At 43.9% G+C, this 26667-nt stretch overlaps 1 protein-coding gene across 2 annotated transcripts in view; it reads right to left on the minus strand.

The window, feature by feature from the left end:
• The window catches only part of LOC137304048 (PH and SEC7 domain-containing protein 1-like), a 97778-nt gene that overhangs the window by 20707 nt on the left and 50404 nt on the right, over positions 1 to 26667 (minus strand). For both annotated transcript variants that reach the window (XM_067972468.1, XM_067972469.1), the window contains 3 exons: positions 23108 to 23166; positions 19218 to 19307; positions 3177 to 3220 (listed from right to left, as the gene is read on the minus strand). In XM_067972468.1, coding sequence (XP_067828569.1) covers positions 3177 to 3220; positions 19218 to 19307; positions 23108 to 23166 — 193 coding nt within the window. The remainder of the gene's footprint in view (positions 1 to 3176; positions 3221 to 19217; positions 19308 to 23107; positions 23167 to 26667) is intronic.

Here is a 26667-nt window from a genome sequence, read left to right on the forward strand (position 1 = left end):
CGCTATAGAAATTCTTTTAACAATGCTGGATGCCTCGTTTGTACCAGCGTTGTCATTGCCCAAGGTTACTACGTTAAATGTTCTTACCCAAACAGGCATCACTTCCATTGGAAGAGTCAGCAGGTAATTTCCTGTCCCATTGGCGGAGGAAAATTTCATGCTGAGGACAGCACCTTCAACAATGCGGAAGTCCGTGCTAGATTATGTGCTCAGGTCATGGAGTGGGGCTCAAACCCACAACTTTCTGACTCAAGAGGCAACTGAGCTAAAATGGATATTACAGGGATTAGCGTGTACAGCGAGTTCGCGGTCCAACATCACAACATACAAGATGCTATCGGAGATACAAGTTTATGGGATCATAATCTACAGATCCCTGTGTAAGGATGTGTGGATGACATATGGAAAACTGGATCCCTGGGACCACTGACACATTCACCTCAGAATGCGGGCGCACAAATCTACTCTTGGGATAAGGAGGTCGGTTTTAGTAGGATAAATGTTAGGGAACCAGTCCCGTGTGTTCGCTATCTATAGGGCTCAAAGTAAAAGGGGAGTCCACTGTGCCGACAATCCAGATCTTATTATGGAAGGGTAGCGGGACAGCGATCACTCGCTTGAAGCTGGAGAAAGTTGAGCAGAAATATGAAAGCCGCTTATGTAGCTGTGCTTTGTTGGTCTTCATTCTTCGAATGGTTTCACTTTGACGACTTCGCCTGGCAAATACCAGCAACTGGGCACCAAGAACATTTGTTAGGAGTGGCCAAAATAAGTATCTCCTGAGGCTAATTGCCAAAGGAAGTTTCTCTATGTCGGGAGCTACTTGTAAATCCTTGGCTCCTGACTTTAGAGAGACTATTCCAGGGCAGAAAAACCAGCAGAAAATGACTGGCTTTCTTTTCATTTTGTACTTTTGAAGTGTGACATCTGATGTAACTGCAAGAGGGAAGATTTCTCCCTTTGGTTCTGCAGCCAATTGACAGATCGCAGGACAATCACTAACACAACTCTCACAAGATTGCTCATTGGCAAGATCATTAGTTCAAAGTTTGCGCAGAATAATGGGGCCCATTCACAGCCTGTGATGCCCCCCCAAGACACTGGTTAAAAAATCCAAGAATTCCGGGCAATAAAGACAAAATTGGACTTGCTTTTTTAAATCACTGTAAAACCAGCGACCCTGCTCATCAGTCTTTAGACACAGTCGAGTGAGCGATAACCCTGCCTGTAAACCCACTCATACGGCGGAGGACTGGCTGAGCCCAGCTGCACCTCATTTGAAGGTTGACTGAGCTTCTAACCATTAAACATCGACGTCACCTCCGTCAATCAATAGTCAGCAATGAACACACACCTGATCTCACCAGCGGCTCGCACAACGATATTTATGTCAGTGCCACGGAAATACCTAACTCCTCAGCACCAAATTGGCCATTTAAAAACCTGGTTCCCCTCCCCGAGGACAACGGCACATTTCCAGCGGTTTGATGCATGTACAATTACCTGCGTGCTTTGTATACAGACACGAAAACAACATCAGTCCTCCCCAAACTCGAATTGAGCTGTTCACACGTAACTGCTGAACAACAACTTGCTTTTATACAGGGCCTTTAACATAGTGAAACGTCCCAAGGCGCTTCACAGGAGTGTAATTAGACAAAACGTTACTCCGAGCCAAAGAGGGAGACATTAGGACGTAGGCACTTCCTCACCATCATACCTTGAATGTCTGTCACACTTCAAACGCCCCCTCACTACATAATGCAAATTTCTGAGTCAGTCTTAGGGGAAAAAAAAACAAAGAAACAAAGGTGCACATTTGGAACGAGCAAACTCTCCAGCAACACAAAATACTGGAGCCACAAATTCCACAGCCTCTTAATGGACCTGTGTACGAACACACTCAATGTTTAACATTAGCAAGCTAATACATGCTGTGATATTCCTAAAACATCGCAGTCCTCTGACTTACTAAGAGCAATGTCATGGAAGATAGACGTGTATACATAAATCCAACAGAATACACATGGATGTTCAGAGCGTTAAGTGGATGGAATGTAACTTCATTTCTTAAGGACATGACTTAAGAGTCACCTCTTTATCTCTCATCTGTACCAATTTGGAAGATAGTAATCCATCTAATTAGGTGTGTGACTCCTAATTTAATGCCATCATTTGAAGCCATCAGATTCACCAGCAATTACAAGGCAGAGAGACCCAGTGCAATTAGCAAGAACCAAAATCTTTCTGCTTCCTTTAAGCTATGCAGGCTGGTTGAAAGCAGCCAACACGGAATGATCACGAATTCACCACAAGTGTTTCTGTCAGCTAAGATCCAGTGTACTGACAGTGAAGGTCAGAGGTACTGAGCGCCACTCGCAGGGGCTCACGAGGCCGTCCGATTTCTGCCAGTCTGGGGCAGGGTAATACCAGATGTCCTGAGCACAGTGTCCACAGATTTCTGGAACCTAGATTTTTCTTCTGTATTTGTTAATGTATCAGCATGTTATTTCAGAAGTTGGGACAGAGTATGTCCCAGGCAGTGCGTCAATATTTGCAGGAGGTCCCTCTGAGTGTGCCAAAATATACAGGAGGTCTATGGGAGTGTGTCAGTATTTACAGGGAGTGCGTCAGTATTTACAGGGAGTGCCTGGTGTTAATTGTATCTATGTGATTTATATCAATTAGTGCTAACTGTATTCAGGTGGAGGGTATCAATTGGGGGTTCTCTTGTATCCACTTATAGGAGGGAACATATCTAGAGGGTGGACATGATATAATGTGGAGCTCTGTGAATTAAGGTTCTAGTATACCATTCTTCACCACCTGGCTATCCAATTTATAACACCTGGGTGTGTGACAATATTAACAGGGGGACCCTGGGAGTGTGTCAATATCTACAGGAGGTGCCTGGGAGTGTGTCAGTATGTTCAGGGGGTCCCTTTGAGTTTGTCAGTATTTTCAGGGGGTCCCTTTGAGTTTGTCAGTACTTGCAACACAGCACTCCCACTCCATCAGAACAGGAACAACACTCCCACTGCACCAGAAGAGAGACAGAAACAGTGCAGATCCCATGCCACAGTCACCCTGGCTTATTCCTGGCAGTGAATTACAATAAACTGAACCACCATATGTAATACTGTAACAAGTGCCCAGGACAGATGCTCCATACTTACATTGTCCACTGTAACTTTTCATTTTTTATAGAGCTGTACAAAACCTGCAGAGAGACAAAGAAAGAGAGACAAAAGGGATAAGAGTCATGATAAGTAAAGAACACCATGCAAGAATAGAATTTTACACAGCCTTAGGGTACCAGCTTGGCCTGGCTGCTCTCGTGTCGGAGTCAGAGGGTTGCGGGTTGAAGCTGCACTCCAGGAGCTGAGCGACCCAGGCCGGCATTTCAGTGCAGTACTGAGGGACCGTGCTGTCAGAGACGCTGCCCTTTAGATGAGATGTTAAACTGGAGGCTCTGCCTGCGTGATAACTGAACACTAAAGTTACACTGGGGAGATGGTAGGGTTGGTATTCTGGAAGGATACGATCAAAAGGGCTGAAGGGTTTTCTCCATCCAAACATTCTTATGAAAACTATGCATGGTAGAAGCAATGTCTAAATATTGTAGCAAGTTTTTCATGGAAATATTTAACTAAACCTTTAATAAGTGATTTTTTTTTTAACAGAAATGGACCAGGATAAGACTGTACCATTTGTGGATCTCTGCTTATAAACCCGGTGAACTTATCACTCTACCCAAAGGAGAATGTCCCTTTAAAAGATTTTACACGTGCTTTTCACACACTGTTCTAGAAGATTCTACACTTGTTTCCTTCATGGCTTCATTCTACAGGATTTCTGCAACAACATTCGTTCCTGCTCACTTCTATCAAATGTGGAGATGCCGGTGATGGACTGGGGTTGACAATTGTAAACAATTTTACAACACCAAGTTATAGTCCAGCAATTTTATTTTAAAATTGCTGGACTATAACTTGGTGTTGTAAAATTGTTTACAATTACTTCTATCAAAGGCACTGGCTATCCAGCAAAATATCACTGAACTTTCCACAGGTCTCTGGATGATTGTTAACTTCCGACTGTTATAGAAAATACACAGGAAACTCGCTGATAAACTCATCGATGTATAAAAAGTACTAAATGGTGTAGGTGATGTCAGTCAGGGCAGTAGAACAAGAGGAGTCGGATGTAAGGCTCGGTGAGTTTAATGTTTGACTGGTTGAATTGGATCTTTCACTGGTTGAGTTGGAAGTTTGGCTGGTTGAGCTGGAAGTTTGGCTGGTTGAGCTGGAAGTTTGGCTGGTTGAGCTGGAAGTTTGGCTGGTTGAGTCAGATTTTGGGCTGACTGAGTTAGGATATGCTGATGGACTGAATGGCTTTTTTCTCATCCTTGTCTATTTGAAAAAAAAGGGAAAAAACAACATAGTCCCTGGGAAAGTTGCGTGTGTGTTTGACTGCAAGTTACATTTTAATTGAAAGTAGATCAAGGAGGAAATGCTGTGTTTGAAGGCGTTCCTTCCCCTCCCCCATTGCTTCAAATTAATAATTTTAATTTTTCTCACAGATTTAGTCCAACGTTAGTTCCTATAAGGACTTCCTGCAGATCCCTGAACACCTCTGAAATGCTTCACGGAATAACAGTTATAAGTTCATGCTCCAGAGACATGAGTGAAGGAGATCCCCACAGAGCATGCCAACGAGCCACCATTATGGCATATGTAGCCGCTTGCTGACCACCTGGGAGCAGTCAGTTTTTGGTTTGTTGAACAGAGGACCCTGTGGCACAGTGTCCTTTCACCTCTGTGGCCGGGATTTGAATTCAGCCCAGACCGCTGGGATAACAGTTTTCTGTCTCTGCCTGATGTAAGGATACCTAGGTGAAGAGAGTTGCACAGTCTTAATCTAGTTGGGTGTGGATTACAGTACAAGTCTTCTCAAAATATGGTACAAACTGGCACCAAATTGCCTGCTGTGCGATGTATCAAATTTCACACTGTTGGTTTACTGAGGCTGAGATTGACACTTTGGGCAGAGGTCTCCATGGTTGGCTTTTTATACCAAAATCATAAATGTGTGTATAAAGAAGTTCAGCACTTCACTATAAATACTGAACAATGGAAATCATCCTCCATTAATTGGGCAAAGTGGAAGCAGCTTCACATGGTGCTCAACACTGTTACACCTGACACGAGGCTGCTCAATGCTAACCCCTGACTGAACTCCATGAAAAATAGTCCATTCCTGATCACCGACTTCCCTCCAAAATTTTAGAAATTCACCAGAACAGCTTAACAAGATCCTCCTTGAGTTTTTGCTGCATTTTGATTGATCTCCTCTATAAAGGCACTGGAACACTCTGACATAAACACATATTTTCTCGGCTCGCTCTCACATTAAACACGTCATTCACCTTCTCTGAGACAACGCATCCTTTGGCAAAAGAAGCAATCTTTTTATAGCACCGAGCACAACGCAGTAACCACATAACATGACATCCATTATGATACAGACTCCCATATGTCGCACATGCTTTATTGGGCTCCCCGTTAATAGAAAAATCCAAAGACAGACATGTCCAGATTTAGACTTTCTAAAAAAAACTAGCCAAAGTTCATGTTAAATATCATGGGAATTCCACTCACTGTAAAATCTGGTGTATAAACCACAATTGGGGTGAATTTTCTCACAACTTCTCTTGCTATACCGCTGTAAATTTGGAGGACGTTTTGCGCAAATTCCAATCTACATGCATAAACAGGGTTTCCACCAAATTTATGGCGGTGGAGCAGGGGGCGCCTCAAGGAAAATCACCGTGGATGTTACCTGTTTTGCTATAGCGCCTCAACACATCAAACAATGCCAAAGTGCTTCATATAGTGACTTACTTGGGAACACACTGTCTGTTATTATGTAGGCAAATGCAGCAGCCACATCCAAGTTAATGAATGACCAGCTAATCTTTTCTTGGTTGAGGTAAGAATGTTGGCTAGGACATGGGATCAGGATTTCGATTTAACATCTCAACTGAAAGGCAGCACCCTTCAGTCCTAGCCTGGAGTGTCCCCTCAGATAATATGCTCAAGACATGTCTTGAAACCCTGCAACCTTCTAACATTGAAACAGGAGTAGGCCATTCAGCCCCTTTGATCATGGCTGATCTGTACCTCAACTCCATTTACCCGCCTTTGCTCCAAATCTCTTGATACCTAACACAATCTATCGATGCCAACCCTGAAAATTTCAATTGGCCCCCAGCGTCTAGAGCCTTTTTGGGGAGCGAGTTCCAGATTTCCACCATCCTTTGTGTGAAAAAGTGCTTCCTGATTTCACTCCTAAATGGTCTAGCTCTAATTTTAAGATGCCCTCTTGTTCTGGACTCCCCCACCAGAGGAAATAAGTTTCTCTGTATCAACCTTATCGAAACCCTTTATCGTTTTAAATACTTAAAATTAGATCACCCCTCAACCTTCTAAGCTCAAGGGAATAAAAGCCAAGTTTATGCGACTTGGACTCATAATTTAACCCTTTAAGCCCTGGTATCATTGCAGTGAATCTGTGCTGTACCCCTCCAAGGCCATAATATCCTTCTTGAGGTGCAGTGCCCAAAAGTGAACGCAGTACTCCAGATGGGGTCTGACCAAGGCTCTGTACACCTGAAGCATCACTTCCTCAGGTGACTGCTCTACCAATTGAGCCATCTTCGAACCTTTCTATGTATTTTAATACCCCCAGAACTTTCAGCTGAGCACTTTATACATCAAGGTGTGATGTTTCCTTAGGTACAATTTGTACAGAGTGACTGAAGTTACCCGTGGCTTTCCCATAGGTCCTGATGCAGTGAAGTGATCCAAAGGCACTCTTAGAGATAATGGGAGTGAAACTGGTCTTTGTCTGTAGTGCAAAACTGGCTAATAGCAAATCGGCAGCCCGTTTTACACTTTTCTTTTCTACAGATGCCATGCTGGGGCCAGTGACTAGTTTCTCAATTGGAACAACCTTGGATGAGGGCTGAGGTGGCCTGGTCTCTGATTTTTCCCTCCCTTGTTGGGATGAAACAGCTGAGCTCCTCCCAGTATCATAACAGAGATGGTGAATGCAACACAAATCACTGACAAATAAAAGGGGGCACGTAACAGCTATAACCCACACTTCATGGAACAGTAGCAAGCTTCCAGGTGACCATTTACAACAAATGCATGGGTCACTGTGCACTCTATTAGCGAATTGCAGAGTAAGCACAGGACACTTTGGTGAACCATGCAAAATAACAGTGGCAGCTAACGTACTCCCAACTCTATGGGGTACAGGATGTTGCTAAGCCCTGCTTACTCCAGTCAGCTCCCAGCTCAATGTTCGACTTCTCAGCAGGAATTGCTGACACTAGAGCATCATATTTAATTATCCCACGATAAGCCTTCTATATGTTACACATATTGAAGAGACACAGAAATGTTGTGACACAATCTCGGATAATTATAATGAACCTCAAAATTCTCTGTCATGGTTTGTGATGAAAAGAAGAGTTGCATTTATAGCACCTAATCACGTCCCACTGAAACATTCCAAAACACTTCACATACGATGAATTAAAGTGCAATGATTGGTAAGCAGGCAAATGCAGCAGCCATTTCGAACACAGCAAGATCCCACAAACTATGAGATGAATGACCAGCTGATCTGTTTTTGGTGGTGTCACACAGTGCTTTTCTGAGAAAGAAAGGTGCAGATGCTGAACATCTGTAAGCGGGAGAGGGTGGTGGGGGGAGGGGAAGGGGGTTGTTTGGAGACGAGGCCCAACATCTGGTTGAAGAAATGTAGTTTCAGGAAGCTTTTAAAAAAGGTAGGGAGAGGGAAGGAGGGGTCCAGGGATGGAGATCCACAGAGTAGAGCTGAAGTAGGTGAAGGATGTACCACCAAGGGTAGAGGAAAGGGGAATGCACAGAAGGCCAGAGCTGGAGGACATAAGGCCATTGCAGTGGTAGAGTGGGAGCAAAGCCATAGGGGGATCTGTAGCTGAGGGCAAGCAATTTAAATTCATTGGGCCAGATTTTATCGGAGAATTTTGCGGCATGCTCCGTTAGTTAGACTTACAATTGCATGTTTAGGTTTCTTAAATTTTTGCCTACAAAGCTGCTGGAAGTGCGAGTTGATAGCGACACAGCGAGGGCAACGGGGCATCAGGGACCTTAGTGAACGAAGGGACCAACAGGGTCTCTCCTTAATGAGATTTAAGGATTGAGAAATAAACAGAGGGAAGGACTGAGAAGGGGGTGAATTAAAGTGGGTGAATTCAATGTCAAATCAGGTACAGAGAGAGAAATAAAGAGAGGGAAAGAAAGATTGGATTAAGAGAGAAAAAAAAGACAGAAAGGAAAAGAAAATTTAAAATTTAATATTTGCTATTTTTAAAATCTCCTAAAATAATTCAACAACCGGAAGGAATGAGTCTCCACACTTAGAACTGATAACTTTTTGGGCAAGACAGGTTGACTGGTAAGTCATTAACAATTGTGAATTCGTTAAACGGGTGCTTATGATGATAATAACTAGACATAGCTTTCTGTGGTGAGTTTAACTGGCCATTAATGCGCAAATGCAGCAACTTCATGAAAATCATTCACGGGGAGGAGGTGGAGCACGAGATGTTGGTTTTTGCCAAGCTAACGGCAGAGTGGGCGCAAATCGGCCAGCAACTTGTGGCAATTCGCAATTCGCGGGGAACCTCTTCCTCGCTACGAGTTGCTGGCCGATTTGCGCATTAATAACGGCGTGCGAAGTTCAGGCGCCGTTATTTCTTCCGCAAAGTTTGGCCCATTGTGTTGGGGGAACAGAAAGCCGTTACTGTAAGTCCTCAATGTCACGACTGGAGATAAGTGCAAATACCACAACCAACAAATTTTTTTTTTAAAAAACACTTCTGTAAACAGCAGCTGGAGGCTGAATCCCAGAGTTCAGATCCCATTCACCTGTGGACTGAACTTTCCAGCAGTGGCTGCTGCATTACCTCTGAAAGCTGTGACAGTAACACCTGCCAGCTCCTTAGAATTCAGTAAGTATTTGCTACTGCATGCAGTGGTGACTCACAACAACAAAAAATGCAGATAAAACATTGGAAGGCAGAAACTGCAAGGCTCCGCTCCCAGAACGGAATCTGGGCTAACCCCTGCGCTCGAATTTAGCGACCTCCGCCCAGCTGCGGGCCCCCCAATAGTTTCTGCCCTTCCAACTTTATGCTGCAATGCAGCAAACCAAAATCGAAGATCACCCGGCTTGATTTTCCCCACTTGGGCGCCGTCCTGGAAAGGGACGAGCCCGTTGCCCGAATTCCTCCCTGCGCCGCTTCAGCGCACGGCCACACAGTTGGCGCAAAGGGCCGGCACTTTAGCGGAAAAACGTACCCCGTGAATTTGCTGGAGTTTCCAAATTCTGATATTTGTCGTCGTTGGGTCCTAATTCAATAAACGAGGATTTGGTCGAAGCACACACTCTGAGACTGGAGTGGGTGTCCAGAGCGACACTGGTCATAAAGTTTGATAAATTTCCCATTTTCCTTAAGTTTTTGTTACCAGTTGCGCCCTTTTTGTTAAAAAAAAGGGGCACTTTTAAATTTGCAACCCATTGATTTAATTAGAAAAAAAAAAGGCGTCTGCTGAGAGAGACACATCTGTCAAGATATCCTCTCTCTCGCCGACCTTACCTTCTGTTTATTGTGGAGTTTGGACACCCCCTGGGGTCTCAGCGATTTCGAGCGCTGCGGCGGCCGATACCGAGCGGGGTCCACGCCGCAGTAATCCCGGCTGTAGCGGGCAGCCGCCGCGGAGCGGGGTCGCAGGTTCCCGCTTGTGTGCACGCTGCTCAATCCGATCATTGCTTTCCTTTGACAAGATACTTTATAAGAAATATATATATATATATATTGCAATCTGATCCTTGGGAGTTCAGAGGAGCTCACACACACACACACTGACAGCAACTGCAAGGCTGTTTGCAGCAGCGAGACTCTTGATGTGCTTTTTAGCTGCAGCTCCAGACTCTTGAGTGATCCTGCTTTTCAACGTCTTTTATCTTTCGTGACAACCGAGCAGTAAGTAGCCTCTGCTTGGAGTGATATGAATTAGCATGCACTCGCAAGCTTTGCCTGATCGTCAGAGCAGCCTGTTGCCCTTCTCTCTGTTTTTTTTTTGTTGCACAAGGAGCAGGCGGAGAGCGCTGCCTTTGGGGAGGCTCTCGCCAGCTATTAGTCACTCGTATCCGTGACTCTGTTCTAACGATTAGTGGGCGTTGAGTGTTTTCGATGCAAGAGACAAATGTCAGCTCCTAATGAGCACTGTGGGCCACGCTAAGGGTTCAATCGAGAAACATCTGGTTGCACACGTAGGTTGAGATTTTTTTTTAAAAACATACTAGATTTACAAGTGATGTGTTTTCATTAATCTTAATTATCAGCAACTCCCACACTTAGTGCTACGTCCACCTCACCTTGAGCAGGGTAGCTATCAATCCCCTGAAGCTATAATTTAAACCTACCAGGCACTGGTACAGTGGGTGAACAGAGCAGCATATACTAGCAGCAGTGCTACCACCTGGAATCAGTCCACAAGGCTTTCCACAATCTCAGGGACCCAGTAACACTCAGTACCACAGTGTTCTGTGTATACTAGACCATGAGCAATGTATCCTAGACCGAATGCATTGTATACTGCACCATACACACTGCATACAAGTACATTGTGTACTACAGCATGCACACTGTATAATAAATCAAGTACATTACATAGTACACCATGCTCACCATATAGTTGACCATCCATATTATGTACTATACCATGCACATTGTATACTGGACCATGCTAAACCAAGCACACTGTATAGTATATCATGTGTACTGTATATTAAACCAAGCACATTGTATACTAACCCCAAAACCTATAGTAAATCATGCACGCTGTATAGTAGAACGTGCACGCTGTATACTCTAACACACATGCTGTATACTAGACCAAATACATCGAACCATGGACACTGTACACTATAGCGAGCACATTTTATCCTAGACCAGGCGCACTGTACTCTAGCTCATCCATACCATCTATTAGACTGTACACTGTGTATACTGTACTGATCACATACTAGTAGGATACAATGTTGCCACATGTTACCAAAGAACAACTGCAATAATTTTGTTTGTGTGACAGTGACTGCTGTTATGCAGACAGACGTGTTATGCACAGCAAGATCACACAAATACAGGTAAGATGAATGACCGGTTGTCTATAAAGGGAGGAATGTTGGCCAGGAGACCAAGAGAACCCCTGAATCTTCAAATAGTGCCTTGGGGTGTTTAACATCCGCTTGTATAGGCAGGATCTTGGTTTAACGTTTCATCCAAAAGACCACACCTCTGACAATGCAGCACTCCCTCAGTACTGCACTGGCACGTCAGCCTAGATTACGAGCTTGAACCCACAACTTCTTGACTCAAAGGCAATAGTGCTATCAACTGAACCAAGCCTACATAATATACATGTCATACACTACACCGCTAGTTCTGTTAAGCCCTTGAGGCTGTCAACTGGATAATAAAATTCAGGGTTTAATAATGTAGATTTGAGAGTCAGATGATGTCTGCAGTTGACTTTTGGAGGTCACAGAGAATCTTTTCCTCTCCAAAGTTTGATCTGTTGCAAATTAGGGGAAGTTAATGATGAGACAAGTTGGATATCAGTCAGTGAAGGGAATGGACTCGATGGACTTTCCTTTTACCTTTTTAATGCAGCTTAAATCAAGCTGCACATTCTGTCGAGTTTACGCGGAGATCTTAATGAGGCTAAGGGTGGACATACAGCATAAGCCTCTGGAAAATGAAGTCATGGCAACACCAGCTCACCATGACGCTCTGAGACAGTGAATTACGGCAAGGTATTGGAATGCGAGATATCATTTAAAAATTAATTTAGACGGTGTCCCTAATGCATACTTTAGCAGGACTCTGACCCACAATAGGGGAGGAAGCATCAAATTGAAAGTGCGGGCTTAGATATTTTAGTAAATTTAAATCTCCTGGTCATTGGGAGCTAGGGAAATATTTGTTTCACTTGTTATGTATTATGGAATTTTCTAAAAGGAACGCATCTGTTGGAGCTTAAGGGGAGTATTTTGTTTTGCCCAAATATGGGTGGAAACTTATCCTCATATCTCAGGAGTGCTATGTTATAAGCGAGTGTAGCAGCCTGTGGCATGAATCCGCTATTCCAGTTAGTTTGCAGAGCTGACTCGGGGGATGAGTGTCTCAGAAAATAATCAAGTGTCCTATTTCCACCCGCCCAGCATAAACTTTAAAACAGGCCCTGTGAATCCACGTATGAAATAGAAAGTCGTTGCATCTGCTGAAAGTTAGCAGTTAGCAGCTTGTGATTACATCATTTAAACCTCAAGTTTTCCAAGTGGGGCCCACGGACTCGGGGATCTGCAATAGGACCCAGGAGTTCCATAAGACCATCAAAGTTCTGTCCATCTGGGGAATGCGATTCTGCATCCTGTATTTTTTTTTTCCATGTGGTACTGAAGAAACATTTTCTGCATGGATAGGTCTGTTTTACTCTGGGTAGTTGACGTCGTCTTTTGGATGTTAGAACAGAGTTCTCTGGGAGTGTTCCAATGTTCTCAAGGTGTCCCCTGATATTTGCAGAGGATCCTGGGAGCGTGTCAATATTAGCAGAGGATCCTGGGAGCGTGTCAATATTTGCAGAGGTTCCTGGGAGTGTGTCAATACTTGCAGAGAATCCTGGGAGTGTGTCAATACTTGCAGGTAGTCTTCCACATAGAAAAGTTTGAAAAACTTAACTCCAAATCCACTGTTGTGCCTTTCTTTTCAAGATTTTTTTTTTTATTTTCCATGATCTGGAAGACGGATCCCTTTAGTAGTTTGTTCCAGGCTGCCTGTTCTGTTGGCCTGTTTGTGTATGAATCATCACTTCACCCAGAACAAGAGGATGCCCCTGGGGAAGAGTTACCCAGGCGGGGAAGGGAGAGGAAGAGGAATATACTGATAAATGATCCACTATCAGTATGCAGAGGCACAAACACAAAAACAAGCTCACAGCCTCCGGAGATGTAACACCTCCCTCCATTATATTTGGACTCAGAGGCATCCCTCTACATTACAGGCACCCTTGTGCTGCTGTGCACTCACCCGAGCAGCTGAAAACAGACCCGGCTTAGGCACCTGCGAAACTGCACCTGGAACTTATCATCTCACCCACTCCCAAAAGGCAAAGAACCCATAGATGGCAGGGTAAATGAGAAAGTTCCCTCGAGTCCACAGGGGAAGGATGCAATTGGGAACAAATGGAATCAGCAAATTGGCAGAGGACAAACTGGAGAGAACATAACAAGAACGTGAAGTTTCCTACACAATTTCCTCCAGTTAAACTACTTAATCACTAAAAACTAGTGATGATGTGGAGATGCTGGTGATGGACTGGGGTGGACAAATGTAAGGACTTGCACAACACCAGATTACAGTCCAACAGTTTTATTTTAAATCACAAGCTTTCCTCCTTCGTCAGGTGAGTGAAGGGTTCTAAAAACGCATAGCATATATAGTCAGAAAACAATGCCTGGTGATTACAGATAATCTTTCCAACTCCCTCGGCTTGGGTGCGATGCTCCCACAGTTGAACAGCTGGAAATCTTTCTGGTGCACCCAAGGGGAATGGCCACGTGGGTGAGGTGCCAGAGGGCCGCTAGTGCTGTGGAACCATAGGAGTTGGAAAGATTATCTGTGATCACCAGGCATTGATCTCTGACTATATATGCTATGTGTTTTTAGAACCCTTCACTCACCTGACGAAGGAGGAAAGCTCCGAAAGCTTGTGATTTAAAATAAAACTGTTGGACTATAACCTGGTGTTGTGCAAGTCCTTACATTTAAAAACTAGTGGACAGGTTCAAAAAATAATTTAAAAGGCTAACAGAATGTTAGCCTTTATCTCAAGAGGGCTGAAATACAAAGGGCTGAAAGTTATCCTATAGTTATATAAAGCTCTGGTTAGACCCCATTTAGAGTACTGAGTTCAGTTCTGGGCACCGCACCTCCAGAAGGATATATTGGCTTTGGAAGGGGGTGCAGCACAGATTCACCACAATGATACCGGGGCTAAAAGGGTTAAGTTATGAGGCCAGGTTGTATTGACTAGGCTTGTAGTCCCTTGAGTATAGAAGATTGAGGAGTGATCTAATTGAGTTGTTTAAGAAGATCAAAGCAGCTGATAGAGAAATAGTTTCTCTCTCTCTGCCCTATGTCCAGAACAAGGGGCCATAACCTTAAAATTAGAGCTAGGCCGTTCAGGGTTGATGTCAGGAAGCACTTCTTCACACAAAGGGGAGTGGAAACCTGGAACTCTCTTCCCCATAAAGCTATTGAGGCTGGGGGGGGTCAATTGAAAATTTCAAAACTGAGATTGATAGATTTTTGTTAGGTAAGTGTATTAAAGGTTACAGAACCAAGGCGGGTAAATTGAGTTAAGTTACAGATCAATCATTATCTAATTGAATGGCGGAACAGGCTCGAGGGGCTGAATGGCCTACTCCTGTTCCTATGTTTCTATGATCCTTCCTATGTTCCAATCCCTGCCATTGGGATTCATTCATTTTTCCACATTACCCTCTTTTCCGTTAGGGCACGTCATCATTTCCCCTTTTAAGCACCTTTTTGAATGTTTTGGTGTATTCCCATTAGCATGCACTGGGGAGAAGTTAGCTATGCAGCAGCAGTTCTGCATTCTGATAATCTCAGTCCAACAACCCAGATGCACGATCTTGCCTAGGTTCAGGACAGCAGCACACTGCAGAACTGTCTCTACTGCAAGGGAATGGGGAAACTGTTCCCTTTGCCTGGCATTTGAGAATTATTTTTTAGCTAAAATCTCTCAAACACAGCATGACATTGACTCCATCACCCTGTTCTCCCGGTTCCTTTCAATGCACTGGTCTAGAATACACAGGGTTAATGAGATCGTTCTGAGCTTTAACATTCAAACAGTGTGCTGCATGTCCTCTGGGGCACTGCAGCATCTTGTGAACAGCAACCTTTGTTAGAGAACACAAAAACATGAGTCCGGGAACAGAGGAATTGCTAGACGCAAAAAGACCAAGTCAAAAGCAAAATACTGCGGATGCTGGAAATCTGAAATAAAAACAGATAATGCTGGAAATGCTCAGCAAGTGAGGCAACATCTGTGGAGAAAGAAACAGAGTTAACGTTTCAGGTCGATGACCTTTCGTCAGAACTGGAAGAAGTTAAAGATTTAACAGTTTTTAAGCAAGTTCAGAGGCAGGGAGGTGGGTGGGGGGGGGGGAGAAAGGGGAGAGGAGGAAAGAACAAAAGGGAAGGTCTGTAATAGGGTTTTTTTTATTCGTTCATGGGATGTGGGCTGCAGTCCGTGTGGTGAAGGTCCTCCCACAGTGCTGTTAGGGAGTTCCAGGATTTTGACCCAGCGACGATGAAGGAACGACGATATATTTCCAAGTCGGGATGGTGTGTGACTGCTGCCCTTGTCCTTCTAGGTGGTAGAGGTTGTGGGTTTGGGTGAAGGACAGGAGTGATTAAATGACAAAAGGGATGATGGTGCAAGACAAGGAGGATGGTAATGAGACAAGTAAAGAAACAAAAGATGGATCTAGAGGAGCTGTAAATGGCAACAGCAGAACCATTACCAGCACCTGCTGTCTGAAAAAATGGGAGCAGTGGTTATGGTTTGAAGTTATTGAAATCAATGTTGAAACCAAGATCCATCTAGTTCATCTTCTACCATCCTGATACAATGATAATGGAGTTGTTATCTAATCATAGCAATCAATTTCTATCAATTGGTCTACAACAGACCCAGACATGTAGACACGAGGCAAGGAAAATCCCCAGTGGTGGAGAGCTTTGGGAACCATAGATCCAAAAATCACCTGTTCCTCCCAAGCATCCTACACTTACCATATGCCATGTCTTAAATTACTCATATACTGTGTCCCATAGCCAGGAGCCAGAGGGTATTTGTTCATTTATTTTCAGTTTACTTCATGCAGTATGACTCAACAGACCGCAATTTTGGTTTTGGTTAGCCTGGCTATGAATGGTTCAAACTGTTCGTTGGACGTGTTTGGCTATAAGAACATAAGAAATAGGAGCAGGAGTAGGCCAATCGGCCCTTCGAGCCTGCTCCGCCATTTAATAAAATCATGGCTGATCTGATCCTAACCTCAAATCTAAATTCATGTCCAATTTCCTGCCCGCTCCCCGTAACCCCTAATTCCCTTTACTTCTAGGAAACTGTCTATTTCTGTTTTAAATTTATTCAATGATGTAACTTCTACAGCTTCCTGGGGCAGCAAATTCCACAGACCTACCACCCTCTGAGTGAAGAAGTTTCCCCTCATCTCAGTTTTGAAGGAGCAGCCCCTTATTCTAAGATTATGCCCCCTAGTTCTAGTTTCACCCGTCCTTGGGAACATCCTTACCGCATCCACCCGATCAAGCCCCTTCACAATCTTATATGTTTCAATAAGATCGCCTCTCATTCTTCTGAACTCCAATGAGTAGAGTCCCAATCTACTCAACCTCTCCTCATATGTCCGCCCCCTCATCCCCGGGATTAACCGAGTGAACCTTCTTTGTACTGCCTCGAGAGCAAGTATGTCTTTTCTTAAGTATGGAGACCAAAAATGTATGCATGCGGCTCATGTCATCTGTTCAAGAGGTCTGCTGGGGTGTGTCTGGTTAGGATTTGGTTAATGTTCCCTGGCCACCGTCTCAGGCTGAACTGGACTGTTGACCACTTTAGCACCCTGTTGCACCCTGAGCTGAGTTTATCCATATCCTCACCATCACAAAGACTGCCCACTTTCACCTCCATAGCATCGCCTGGGCGCTAATCTGGCAGAAGAGATTGCCTGTCCATTGTAGATTCCACCCAATTTTCATCCCATTGAAATCAAACTGGCTGGGTGACCCATTAGTCACCCTCTCTCTCTCTCTTTTCCTCATTCCACATATAAAACATGTTGGACCATTTACATCCTCTTTAATCACCAATACAAATCCCTGAATATAGGGACTCAATCCTTCTTGCTATAGAGATATCACAGTAACAGATGCTATCCCTCCCCTCCCTGCCCACCAATTCACTGTTTTACAAAATTAGAATCAAGTATGGGGGCAGGCCACACCTCTAATATAAACTCCGCCATCATTTTGAATCAACTGTTCCAAGTTAACTTTTCAAGTCACTTGTTTAACATGCAGGTTATCCAACATTTAGTGACAGAATAGTCAAGGTCACTGGTTTGCGATTTTGGCTTAAAAATGGACAAAATCAAGGTACACGACTCCCAAAATGGTACAAGTCCCAGAATCTTCGAATGGGACATTCACTCCCCATAAACCAGTGATTTAAACAATAGGAAGTGGCTGTCCCCTTTACAGATTATAATCAAGGACAACGGGTCTTGATATTCCACAGAAAGATGAATGGATTTGTGGGATATGATTACTAAAACACCAGTAAGAATCCCAGGACCCTGTGCTATCAGATTTTGGATGGGCAAGGCCATTTGGCCCATCTTAGTTCATCCATCCGGAAAAACCCCTAAAGTTCCCACCCCTATTGCAGCATCCAGTTAGTTCTTAAATTATTTTGAGGTGTTTAAATAGAATTAACAGCACAGAAGTAGGCCGTTCGACCCAGTAATCTACGCCAGTGTTCATCCTCCACACGAGCCTCCTCCCACCTCACTTTTATCTAATCCCATCAGCGTATCCTTCTATTCCTTTCTCCTTCATGTGCTTATCTAGCTTCCCCATAAATGTATCTTTGCTATTCTCCGCAACCATTCCATGGTAGCGAGTTCCGCATTCTCGCCACTCTCTGAGTAAAGAAGTTTCTCCTGAATTCCTTATTGGATCTATCGGTGACTATCTTATATTTCTGACCCCTAGTTTTGGACTCCCCCACAAGTGGAAACATCTTCTCTAGGTCTACCCCATCGAACCACTTCAATTAACCTCCAATACTCTATCTGGGAGTCCAATAGAATTTGACTTATTCGGTCACCATAAGTCACTGGCCCTGACAACAATACGGAAACAGCAGGATCACGAGTGAGTCGTTTTAAGCCTCATATATATAAAAAAATACAGAGAAAGAAAAACAATGCAGACACAAACAGGACTGGATATCAAAGGGCAGAAAGTGCGAGACTTCCCGCATCAGCAGGGGAACCTGATAACTTCTTCTGTCTTCACAACAATTTGCATTTATATTTACAAAATTTGACACCGAGCCACACAAGGTGATATTAGGACAGGTCACCAAAAGCTTGGTCAAAGAGGTAGGGTTTAAGGGGTGTCTTAAAAGAGGAGAGAACGGTAGAGAGGCAGAGAGGATTAGGGAGGGAATTCCAGAGTTTAGGGACTAGGCAGCTGAAGGCACGGCTGCCAATGATGGAGTGAAGGAAATTGGGGATACGCAAGAGGCCAGAATTGGAGGAGCACAGAGATCTCAGAGGGCTGGAGGAAGTTACAGAGATAGGGAGGGGTGAGGCCATGGAGGGATTTGTAAACAAGGATAAGAATTTTAAAATCGAGGTATTGTCAGACCGGGATCCAATGTAGGTCAGCGAGCGCATGGGGTGATGGGTGAATGGGACTTGGTGCGAGTTAGGATACGGGCAGCAGTTTTGGATGAGCTCAAGTTTACGGAGGGTGCAGGGTGGGAGGCCAGCCAGGGGAACATTGGAATAGTCGAGTCTAGAGGTAACAAAGGCATGAATGAGGGTTTCAGCAGCAGATGGGCTGAGGCACAGGTGGAGTATCAACGCTATGAAACCCGGCCAGTTTGAACATGAAGCTCATTTCTGTCAATGCTCAGCACCGTTTATGAAAAGACGGTCAGTTCAGTTATTTAATAAGCATAATCCAATAATAGCCTATTCCCAGAGCCCGGGGAATACACATTACAAGCAGCAACAATGCTGCTCAATACACTAACTTACTTTGCTGTTTTTTTCTGACTTTGTTACTGTTGATAGGTAATTAGAATTTTTTTTAAAAAAGATTTGATAAAAAAAACCTCGCAGAATTACTGAAAGGCCCCATCAAGTCACAACTAGTGCCAATAAAAAGTAGACCATTTCTCTGAGCAATTCACCTTCAGCAGCTCCTTCGGGAAATCTTTCCCATCATTCAGTCCTTCCAGGTTCCCAATGAAGTCGGGACAAGACATTCTTTTGCCAATATTCTGCAACCAGAAAGGGAGAAGTTCAGAACCAAAGCAAAACACAAAACTTTGAGCTTTTAGAAAACGCTCTGGTTTCCCTCGCTGTAGTTCATGGTAAGGCAGAGGCTGCACTATGGGACAGGAGCACTGTACCATGCTGCCAAGGCATAGCTGGGCATAACCTTTAAGGAAACATAGCCTAATTGCTGCAAATAGCCACATCTTAAGGACACACAGGCTAATAGCGATCTTGCTTTCTCTTTTTTGATACTTTTTTTGAGAATGTTGTTTTATATGGTGACATGTGAAGGAGGTAGGAAAAATGGGAGTGAGGCCAGAACGATTAGATGGGGTTCGAACTTCATTCTGTGTTTGTATTAAGCAATTCTTCAAAGAAAAACAGCTTCTGGGATTTAAGAATTACAATGACAAGAAATGGAGTGTGTTGCTCTTATTGTATCTAGGACTTGTTTCTAACGACCCTCCAGAGCCCATGAAAACAAATGGTGACCTTTCTACTAGGTCAGTGGCCAGTCATCCCTTATAAAGAAGCATTTCCTGTAAAAGCCCCTTAAGCTGACAAAACATGTAATTATTTGACTGCAGCTTTATATCTAGATACTTTGGTATCGTAAACCTCATCAACAACATATCAAAAGCATGAAAAGTGTTTTTAGAGAGAAAAAGCAAACCCAAAAAGGGAATGAGGACAAGGGTTAGAGACAACACTGGATGTCAGAGACAACTTTACCCCATTTTGTTAGTTTTGATAGTTGAGAGTTAGAGTTGGAGAAAGAAGACTAGAGACAAGACTCTTTGCCATAGTTCAGACTAAAAACTCACTCAGACAAAGGCACATTTGGTTCCACTCAGAAAAGAAAGAACTTATATTTATGCAGCGCCTTTCATGACCTCAGGACATCTCAAAGTGCTTTAAAACCAATGAAATACATTTGAAGTGTAGTCCCTATTGTAATGTAGGAAACGTGGCAGCCAATTTGCTCACAGCAAGATCTCACAAACAGCAATGTGATAACAACCAGATAATCTGTTTTTTTAAGTGATGCTGGTTGAGGGATAAATTTTGGCCAGAACACTGAGGAGACCTCCCCTGCTCTTCTTCGAAATAGTGCCATGGGATCTTTTACGTCCACCTGAGAGGGCAGAAGGAGCCTCAATTCGATGTCTCATCCGAAAGACAGCACCTCCGACAGTGCAGCATTCCTTCATTACTGCACTGAAGTGTCAGCCTAGATTATGTGCTCAAGACTGGAGTTGGACTTGAACGCATGACCTTCTGACTCAGAGGTGAGAGTGCTACCACTGAGCCAAGAGGATGTGCATGGGGTGATACAAATGCTAGTCTTTCTTCTTTAAAGTGCTTCCCCAATCAGCCACTCATTCAGCACACAGACAGTCATAATGGCTCCCTAACCAACCATTTATTCTTCCTTATCATATGTCAATTAAGTGAAGTTTTTTAAATGAGTTGAAGTTTTTTGTCACGAGTCCAAGTAGATTCTCCATGTTCCACAGCCTACGGGAAAGCAGACAATCCTGTTTTCTGATAACCAGTCCCGTCAATAGCTTTAGTTAACATTTCTATTTTAAAGTAAGAGAAAATAAAAGAAGAAATACAAAAGGTGGGATGGACACAAATAGATTGAAAATTACTAGCCACCATTTGTGGCCCCTTTGGTCACCTCAGTAATTCATGGTCCCTGGATTCTGGCACCACTTCAGCAAACACTGGTCAGAATGGATAGTGAACGGCCATCGTATTAATTATTTAGGTAGCTGCAGGAGCCATGCAGAGAGGCCCCAGATATCTGTGTGCTTACCTGCATTGTCTCTCTAAGCCTAAAACAGATCTGCTTATAGCAGGCAATCTCCTGCAGCACCATGGCATGCTCCTTCAGGCATTTGTTCGTCCAGCTACAAAGGATTACTTAGCAGGTCATTAAGGAGCCTATCAAATAGAGGGGCACCTTACAATCAGAACACTGGTTGGGGATCTGACTGGGATTAACTTCAGTGCTTTTGATAATGCAGTGAATATATTATTCCCAAAGGCTTCAACTTGGTACATTCCCCGAGCATGTTTGGCAAAGTGCCCTTTTGCCTTTGTCCCACTGAGTTTCCAACACGTCCGTGAACAAACCCCAAGTCTAAACAGTCTGACTGAGGTGTGGAGAAATCTGGTATTTCCAATTTACTCGCTTTGAGCTGGGTGAGACATTCCGCTTGGCTCTGTTTTTTAAGAGTTTATTTTTTTGAACATAAAGCGATCATTAAATTAGGGTCTCTCAATACATTGCAGTGAGGTGATCCTTAGAGAGCAAGTGAGCAATTAATAATTCCTGCTTTATGGCAACAATCGCCTCGGAGTGACCACTTGCCTGATTACACAGAACATAGGAATTGCTAGACGGAAAAAGATCAGGGTCCATAACAGACCCCACTTCTCTATGGCATAAAAGGTGGAGGGACAGGGGTTGCAGCAGATGGTTTGATAACCTCAGACCATCATTTTCTTCCCTCTTCTGGAGGTATTTCATGATGTGGAGATGCCGGTGATGGACTGGGGTGGACAAATGTAAGGAATCTTACAACACCAGGTTATAGTCCAACACACACCTGACGAAGGAGAAAGCCTCCGAAAGCTTGTGATTTTCAAATAAAACTGTTGGACTATAACCTGGAGGTATTTCAGTTAGATTCGGTTTCTCAAACACATTGGGAAAGGATGAGAAGATTTTGGGGAAGAGCTTTTTTGGGGGTTTTGACTGGGATTATTCAGAGAAGCAGTTGGCTCTAAAAGTAATGCTCATTATTTAATAAAAGAGAAGTATCTTAAGTGACCCATGAAGACAAGAGGCTTGGATCCCTTGCTCTGGTGCATGAATCGGTCAACATGATTTGCAGCTTTCATCGAAAAATGGACAGAATGGGGGGGGGGCGGGGATTAACTAAGGTTTCCTGGCTTGGTGCATCTACAGGTTTCTCAATATCTTTTGAGAAGTTGGCAATGCATTTTTCACAATTGTAATATTGACCTCCAAAAACTGAGTGTTGGAGATCTCTGCCGAAAAATGGCATTAACTGCTATTTGCTAGTTTCACACGGGGATCAGTCTTACAAAAACATGCAGACCTGCCTTGGAAACTCACACTTTTACAGCCCTTTCTAGAACCCATGGGCTACTTAGTTTAAACCACCGATGGATTTAAACGGTCTCGTGGCTCTGTTGTAAAGCGGTGGATTTTACATTCGATTTTCGTCACAGCTTTAATTTTACGGTGAGCACTGCAATCCCGAGCTCCCAGCAGGAAACAACTCTTAAAGAGAGCGCGGGCTAGAGAATCAGCATTACAGCATTGTAAACTTGTCTCTGGTCCATGCTCCCTCCGAATGCAGCTCGGCCCTGGGAGTGGGCGATTGGTGAATTTACCCAAATATCCAAACACAACTAATTGGCAATGGGTGAGTTCACGACAAGTAGCAACCTATCAGAATGGAGTGTTCAATCTTGGGAAGGTGAGGGAAGGAGGGGTATTGGCAGGTGAGGTTCCATCTAGGCCCAAGACATACACATCTCAAACATCGCCAACTAGGGAAAAGTCTATGCTATGGCAGACTGTCTCATCCAGAGTATGGGGAGAACAGTGTGGAAACATGGAAGAGGAAATCATTTGAGCAAAAGCACGCTCGGTAAAATGAATCAGGCTTTCAATTTTCTCATGCCCCTTCATATTGCCATATTGTCGGCGTCCATTCTGAGCCTCGTCCCACCACTCTATTATGTCTGTGCTGGTACTTACATGTCCATGAAGGTCTGTATTAAGCAGCATCAGTGCACAAGTAAGTGTGTGTATACCATCTGCAGAAGGAAAGAGAGCATTACTCGAGATGACTGGAATGGATAGGTCCAGTGGAGATCATTTTGGTCAATCGGGCCAATCCCATAGTTCAAGGAATCCCACACTGCGGTCTATCCCTTACACCCACAATCACTTATAAAGCCGAAAAAGTATCCAGCTCCCTCTTGAATTTCCACACATTCTCCACTTCCGCTGTCTCCCTGCACAGTCTGTTCCACACAGGGGCTGTTTTCGTTAGAACAGAGATTAAGGGTTGATATTATATTAAGGGGTGATGTTTAATACTATGATGGGATGGGACACGGTAGATAGAAACAGAGTGTTTCCAGTGATTGACGGGTCTAGAATGAGGGGGAGATTAAATGTAAGAGATTTAGGACAAACAGCAGGAGAAACTTTTTTTTTCACACAAAGAGTCGTAAGGTTGTGAAATGCAGCTCCCAGAGTTAGTGATTGAAGCGGACACCATGGGAGTAGGTTTTCAACTTGCTGCCTGGACATAAAACTGGTGTTGCGAATCAGCGGCCTATCTTACAAACCGATTTTCAATTTCATTGATTACAATGGAAATGAGAATCGGGCAGTTTCTATAATGGGGAGAGATCCTTAACGCCAGCTTTATGCACAGTCAGCAAGACAAAAGCCTATCCCCATAGAAACAGGAGTAGGCCATTCAGCCCCTCGAGCCTGTTCCGCCATTCAATTGGATCATGGTTGATCTGTATCTTAACTCCATCTACCCACCTTGGTTCCGTATCCCTTAATACCCTCACCTAACAAAAACCTATCAATATCCTCATGTCAACATTTAAGAATAGGCAAGATGTGTGGTTGAAGGAAAGGGGGATTAATAAGAACAGGGTAAGGTAACAGGATTTGGATTACTGCTCGTATGGAGGATAAACACCAACACAGTTGGATGGGCCGAATGGCCTGTTTCTGTGTTGTAATTTCCACGTAATTCACTTTACTCTGTGTGAAGTAGTTAAATCTCTTCTGAGTTTGAGTCTGTGCCCAGTTGGTTACAGAGTTGGAGCTTCTGTCAAATAATCTGATAACCGTTAACTCTGTAAACAAGGGTGAGCACAGAAATCAGCCCGGAAAATTAGGGAGAGCAAAGGGAGAGAAAACAATGGAAAATCAGCAGCAAGTTGCTCAAAATGTGCATGACTGAGAGACCAACCCTGAATTTATCAGAATACAGAATAACGGATATGTGGTTAGCATATAAAGCTCTGGTTTGACCCTATTATAGTTAGGCAGTTCAGGGGTGATGTCAGGAAGCACTTCTTCACACAAAGGGGAGTGGAAATCTGGAACTCCCTCCCTCAAAAAGCTGTTGAGGCTGGGGGTCAATTGCAAATTTCAAAACTGAGATTGATAGATTTTTGTTAGGCAAGGGTATTGAGGGTTACGGAACCAAGGCAGGTAAATGGAGTTGAGATATAGATCAGCCATTGTCTAATTGAATGGCGGAACAGGCTCGAGGGGCTGAATGGCCTCTTCCTGTTCCTATGTTCCTAGTACACGGGGATTCAGATTGTTTATTAAGAGAGTAAAGGACACTTGGATGCAAAAAACAAGGCTGAAATCCCATTGAAGAGTTCAGGTCGTTTCCAGTGAGAACTAGGGAATTAGGGGTTACGGGGAGCGGGCAGGAAATTGGACATGAATTTGAATTTGAGGTTAGGATCAGATCAACCATGATCTTATTGAATGGCGGAGCAGGCTCGAGGGGCCGATTGGCCTGCTCCTGCTCCTATTTCTTATGTTCTTATGAACAAAGGGCATGTGGCAATGGTTTTAATCAGGAATCGGGGGACGTGGCATCATAAACAGCAGGGACAAAACTTGAACAGCTGCAGATTTTCCGTGATTCTGAAACTCCTCTCCAGTGTGTGAATGTACCCCACTGGCCCATCTGAAATACAGTATAAAACTGCCCACTCGCTGATAATTAAACTGGAAATCTCACTCAGAGCAGCAATAAAGGATGGTTGATGCGGGGACTAGAAATACTGACACTGATTCTGTAGAAGGTGCCTCTCTGAGATTGTGAATGAGTGGGGTTGCCAACTCTGGTTGGACATATTCCTGGAGGTTTCATCACATGACCTCCCGCCTCCAACCGGCCTGCCACAGTCGAACAGCCTTTTTTTCCCCATCTCCAATATTTTTATAGCTAATAAACAAAAATGAAAAAACACATTTTTAAAAAAAATGTCCTTAAGATTTTTCTCCCGGATTTGCTCACGGCAGTGACCAGGAGATTATTCTTTAATTCCTGGAGGCTCCAGGATAATCCTGGAGGGTCGGCAACTCTATGAATGAGGCACGTTTTTAGGCAGAGTAAAAGGATCTTTAAACCATTTTTATGTCGCCGCTTGTTCAGTTTGGATTGAGAGGAGCAGTGTTTGTAAATCAGCTCACCACGTTTACGCCACTAAAACCAGCTCCATTAATTTGACGGCAGAATTGTGGTTTAATATTTTTGTGGATCAACAGATTCTGTGGTCAAGATAATGGAGGCAGGTTTGGCGGAGTAAACAACAACAACTTGCATTTATATGGCGCCTTTAATGTAATAAAATGTCCCAAGGCGCATCTCAGGAGTGTTATCAAACAAAATTTGACACTGAGCCACATAAGGAGATATTAGGACAGGTGACCAACAGCTTGGTCAAATCGGTAGGTTTCAAGGAGTGTCTTAAAGGAGGGGAGAGAGGTGGAGAATTTAAGGGAGGGAATTCCTGAGCTTAGGGCTGAGGTAGCTGAAGGCTCAGCTGCCGCCAATGGTGGAGCGATGAAAATCGGGGAAGCGCAAGAGGCCAGAATTGGAGGAGCGCAGAGATCTCAGAGGGTTGTAGGGCTGGAGGAGGTTACAGAGATAGGGAGGGGCGAGGCCACAGAGGGATTTGAAAACAAGGATGAGAATTTTAAACTCGAGGCGTTGCCGGACCAGGAGCCAATGTAGGTCAGCGAGCACAAGGGTGATGGGTGAACGGGACTTGGTGCGAGTTAGGATACAGGGCAGCAGAGTTTTGGATGAGCTCAAGTTTACGGAAGGGGTGAAAGATGGGAGGCCGGCCAGGAGAAACACAGGGAGGCAGCTCACAGACGGCCCCGCTCTGCACTCTGAACCTAACACAAAAATGCATTTACTCTGCATCCGTTTTATTTAGGCTGGGAGTGAATGATATTGTCTTTGACCCTTCAATGCTAAAAATGTTCTATTCACTAAATGGGAACCCCCAACGCCATAGACTCAAACACTCACCAACAAATATTCCAACCAGAAAGTCATAGCTGGGGTTATTTTCTCAAAACCTCAATTCCGTTTTATCTCTTCTAGTTACATCTTCTGGTGCAAGTTAGTAACGCTTGTGAGAAATATGAGAAACCTTTCATTTGTTGAGCAGACATTTCGTTGAAAGATTAATGGATACATTTGCACGGGGCTTTAAACAAGCAAAAAATGGCACAACCCTCAGCACAGGACC

Source organism: Heptranchias perlo, chromosome 36, assembly GCF_035084215.1.
Source record: "Heptranchias perlo isolate sHepPer1 chromosome 36, sHepPer1.hap1, whole genome shotgun sequence".
Classification (NCBI taxonomy): Eukaryota; Metazoa; Chordata; class Chondrichthyes; order Hexanchiformes; family Hexanchidae; genus Heptranchias; species Heptranchias perlo.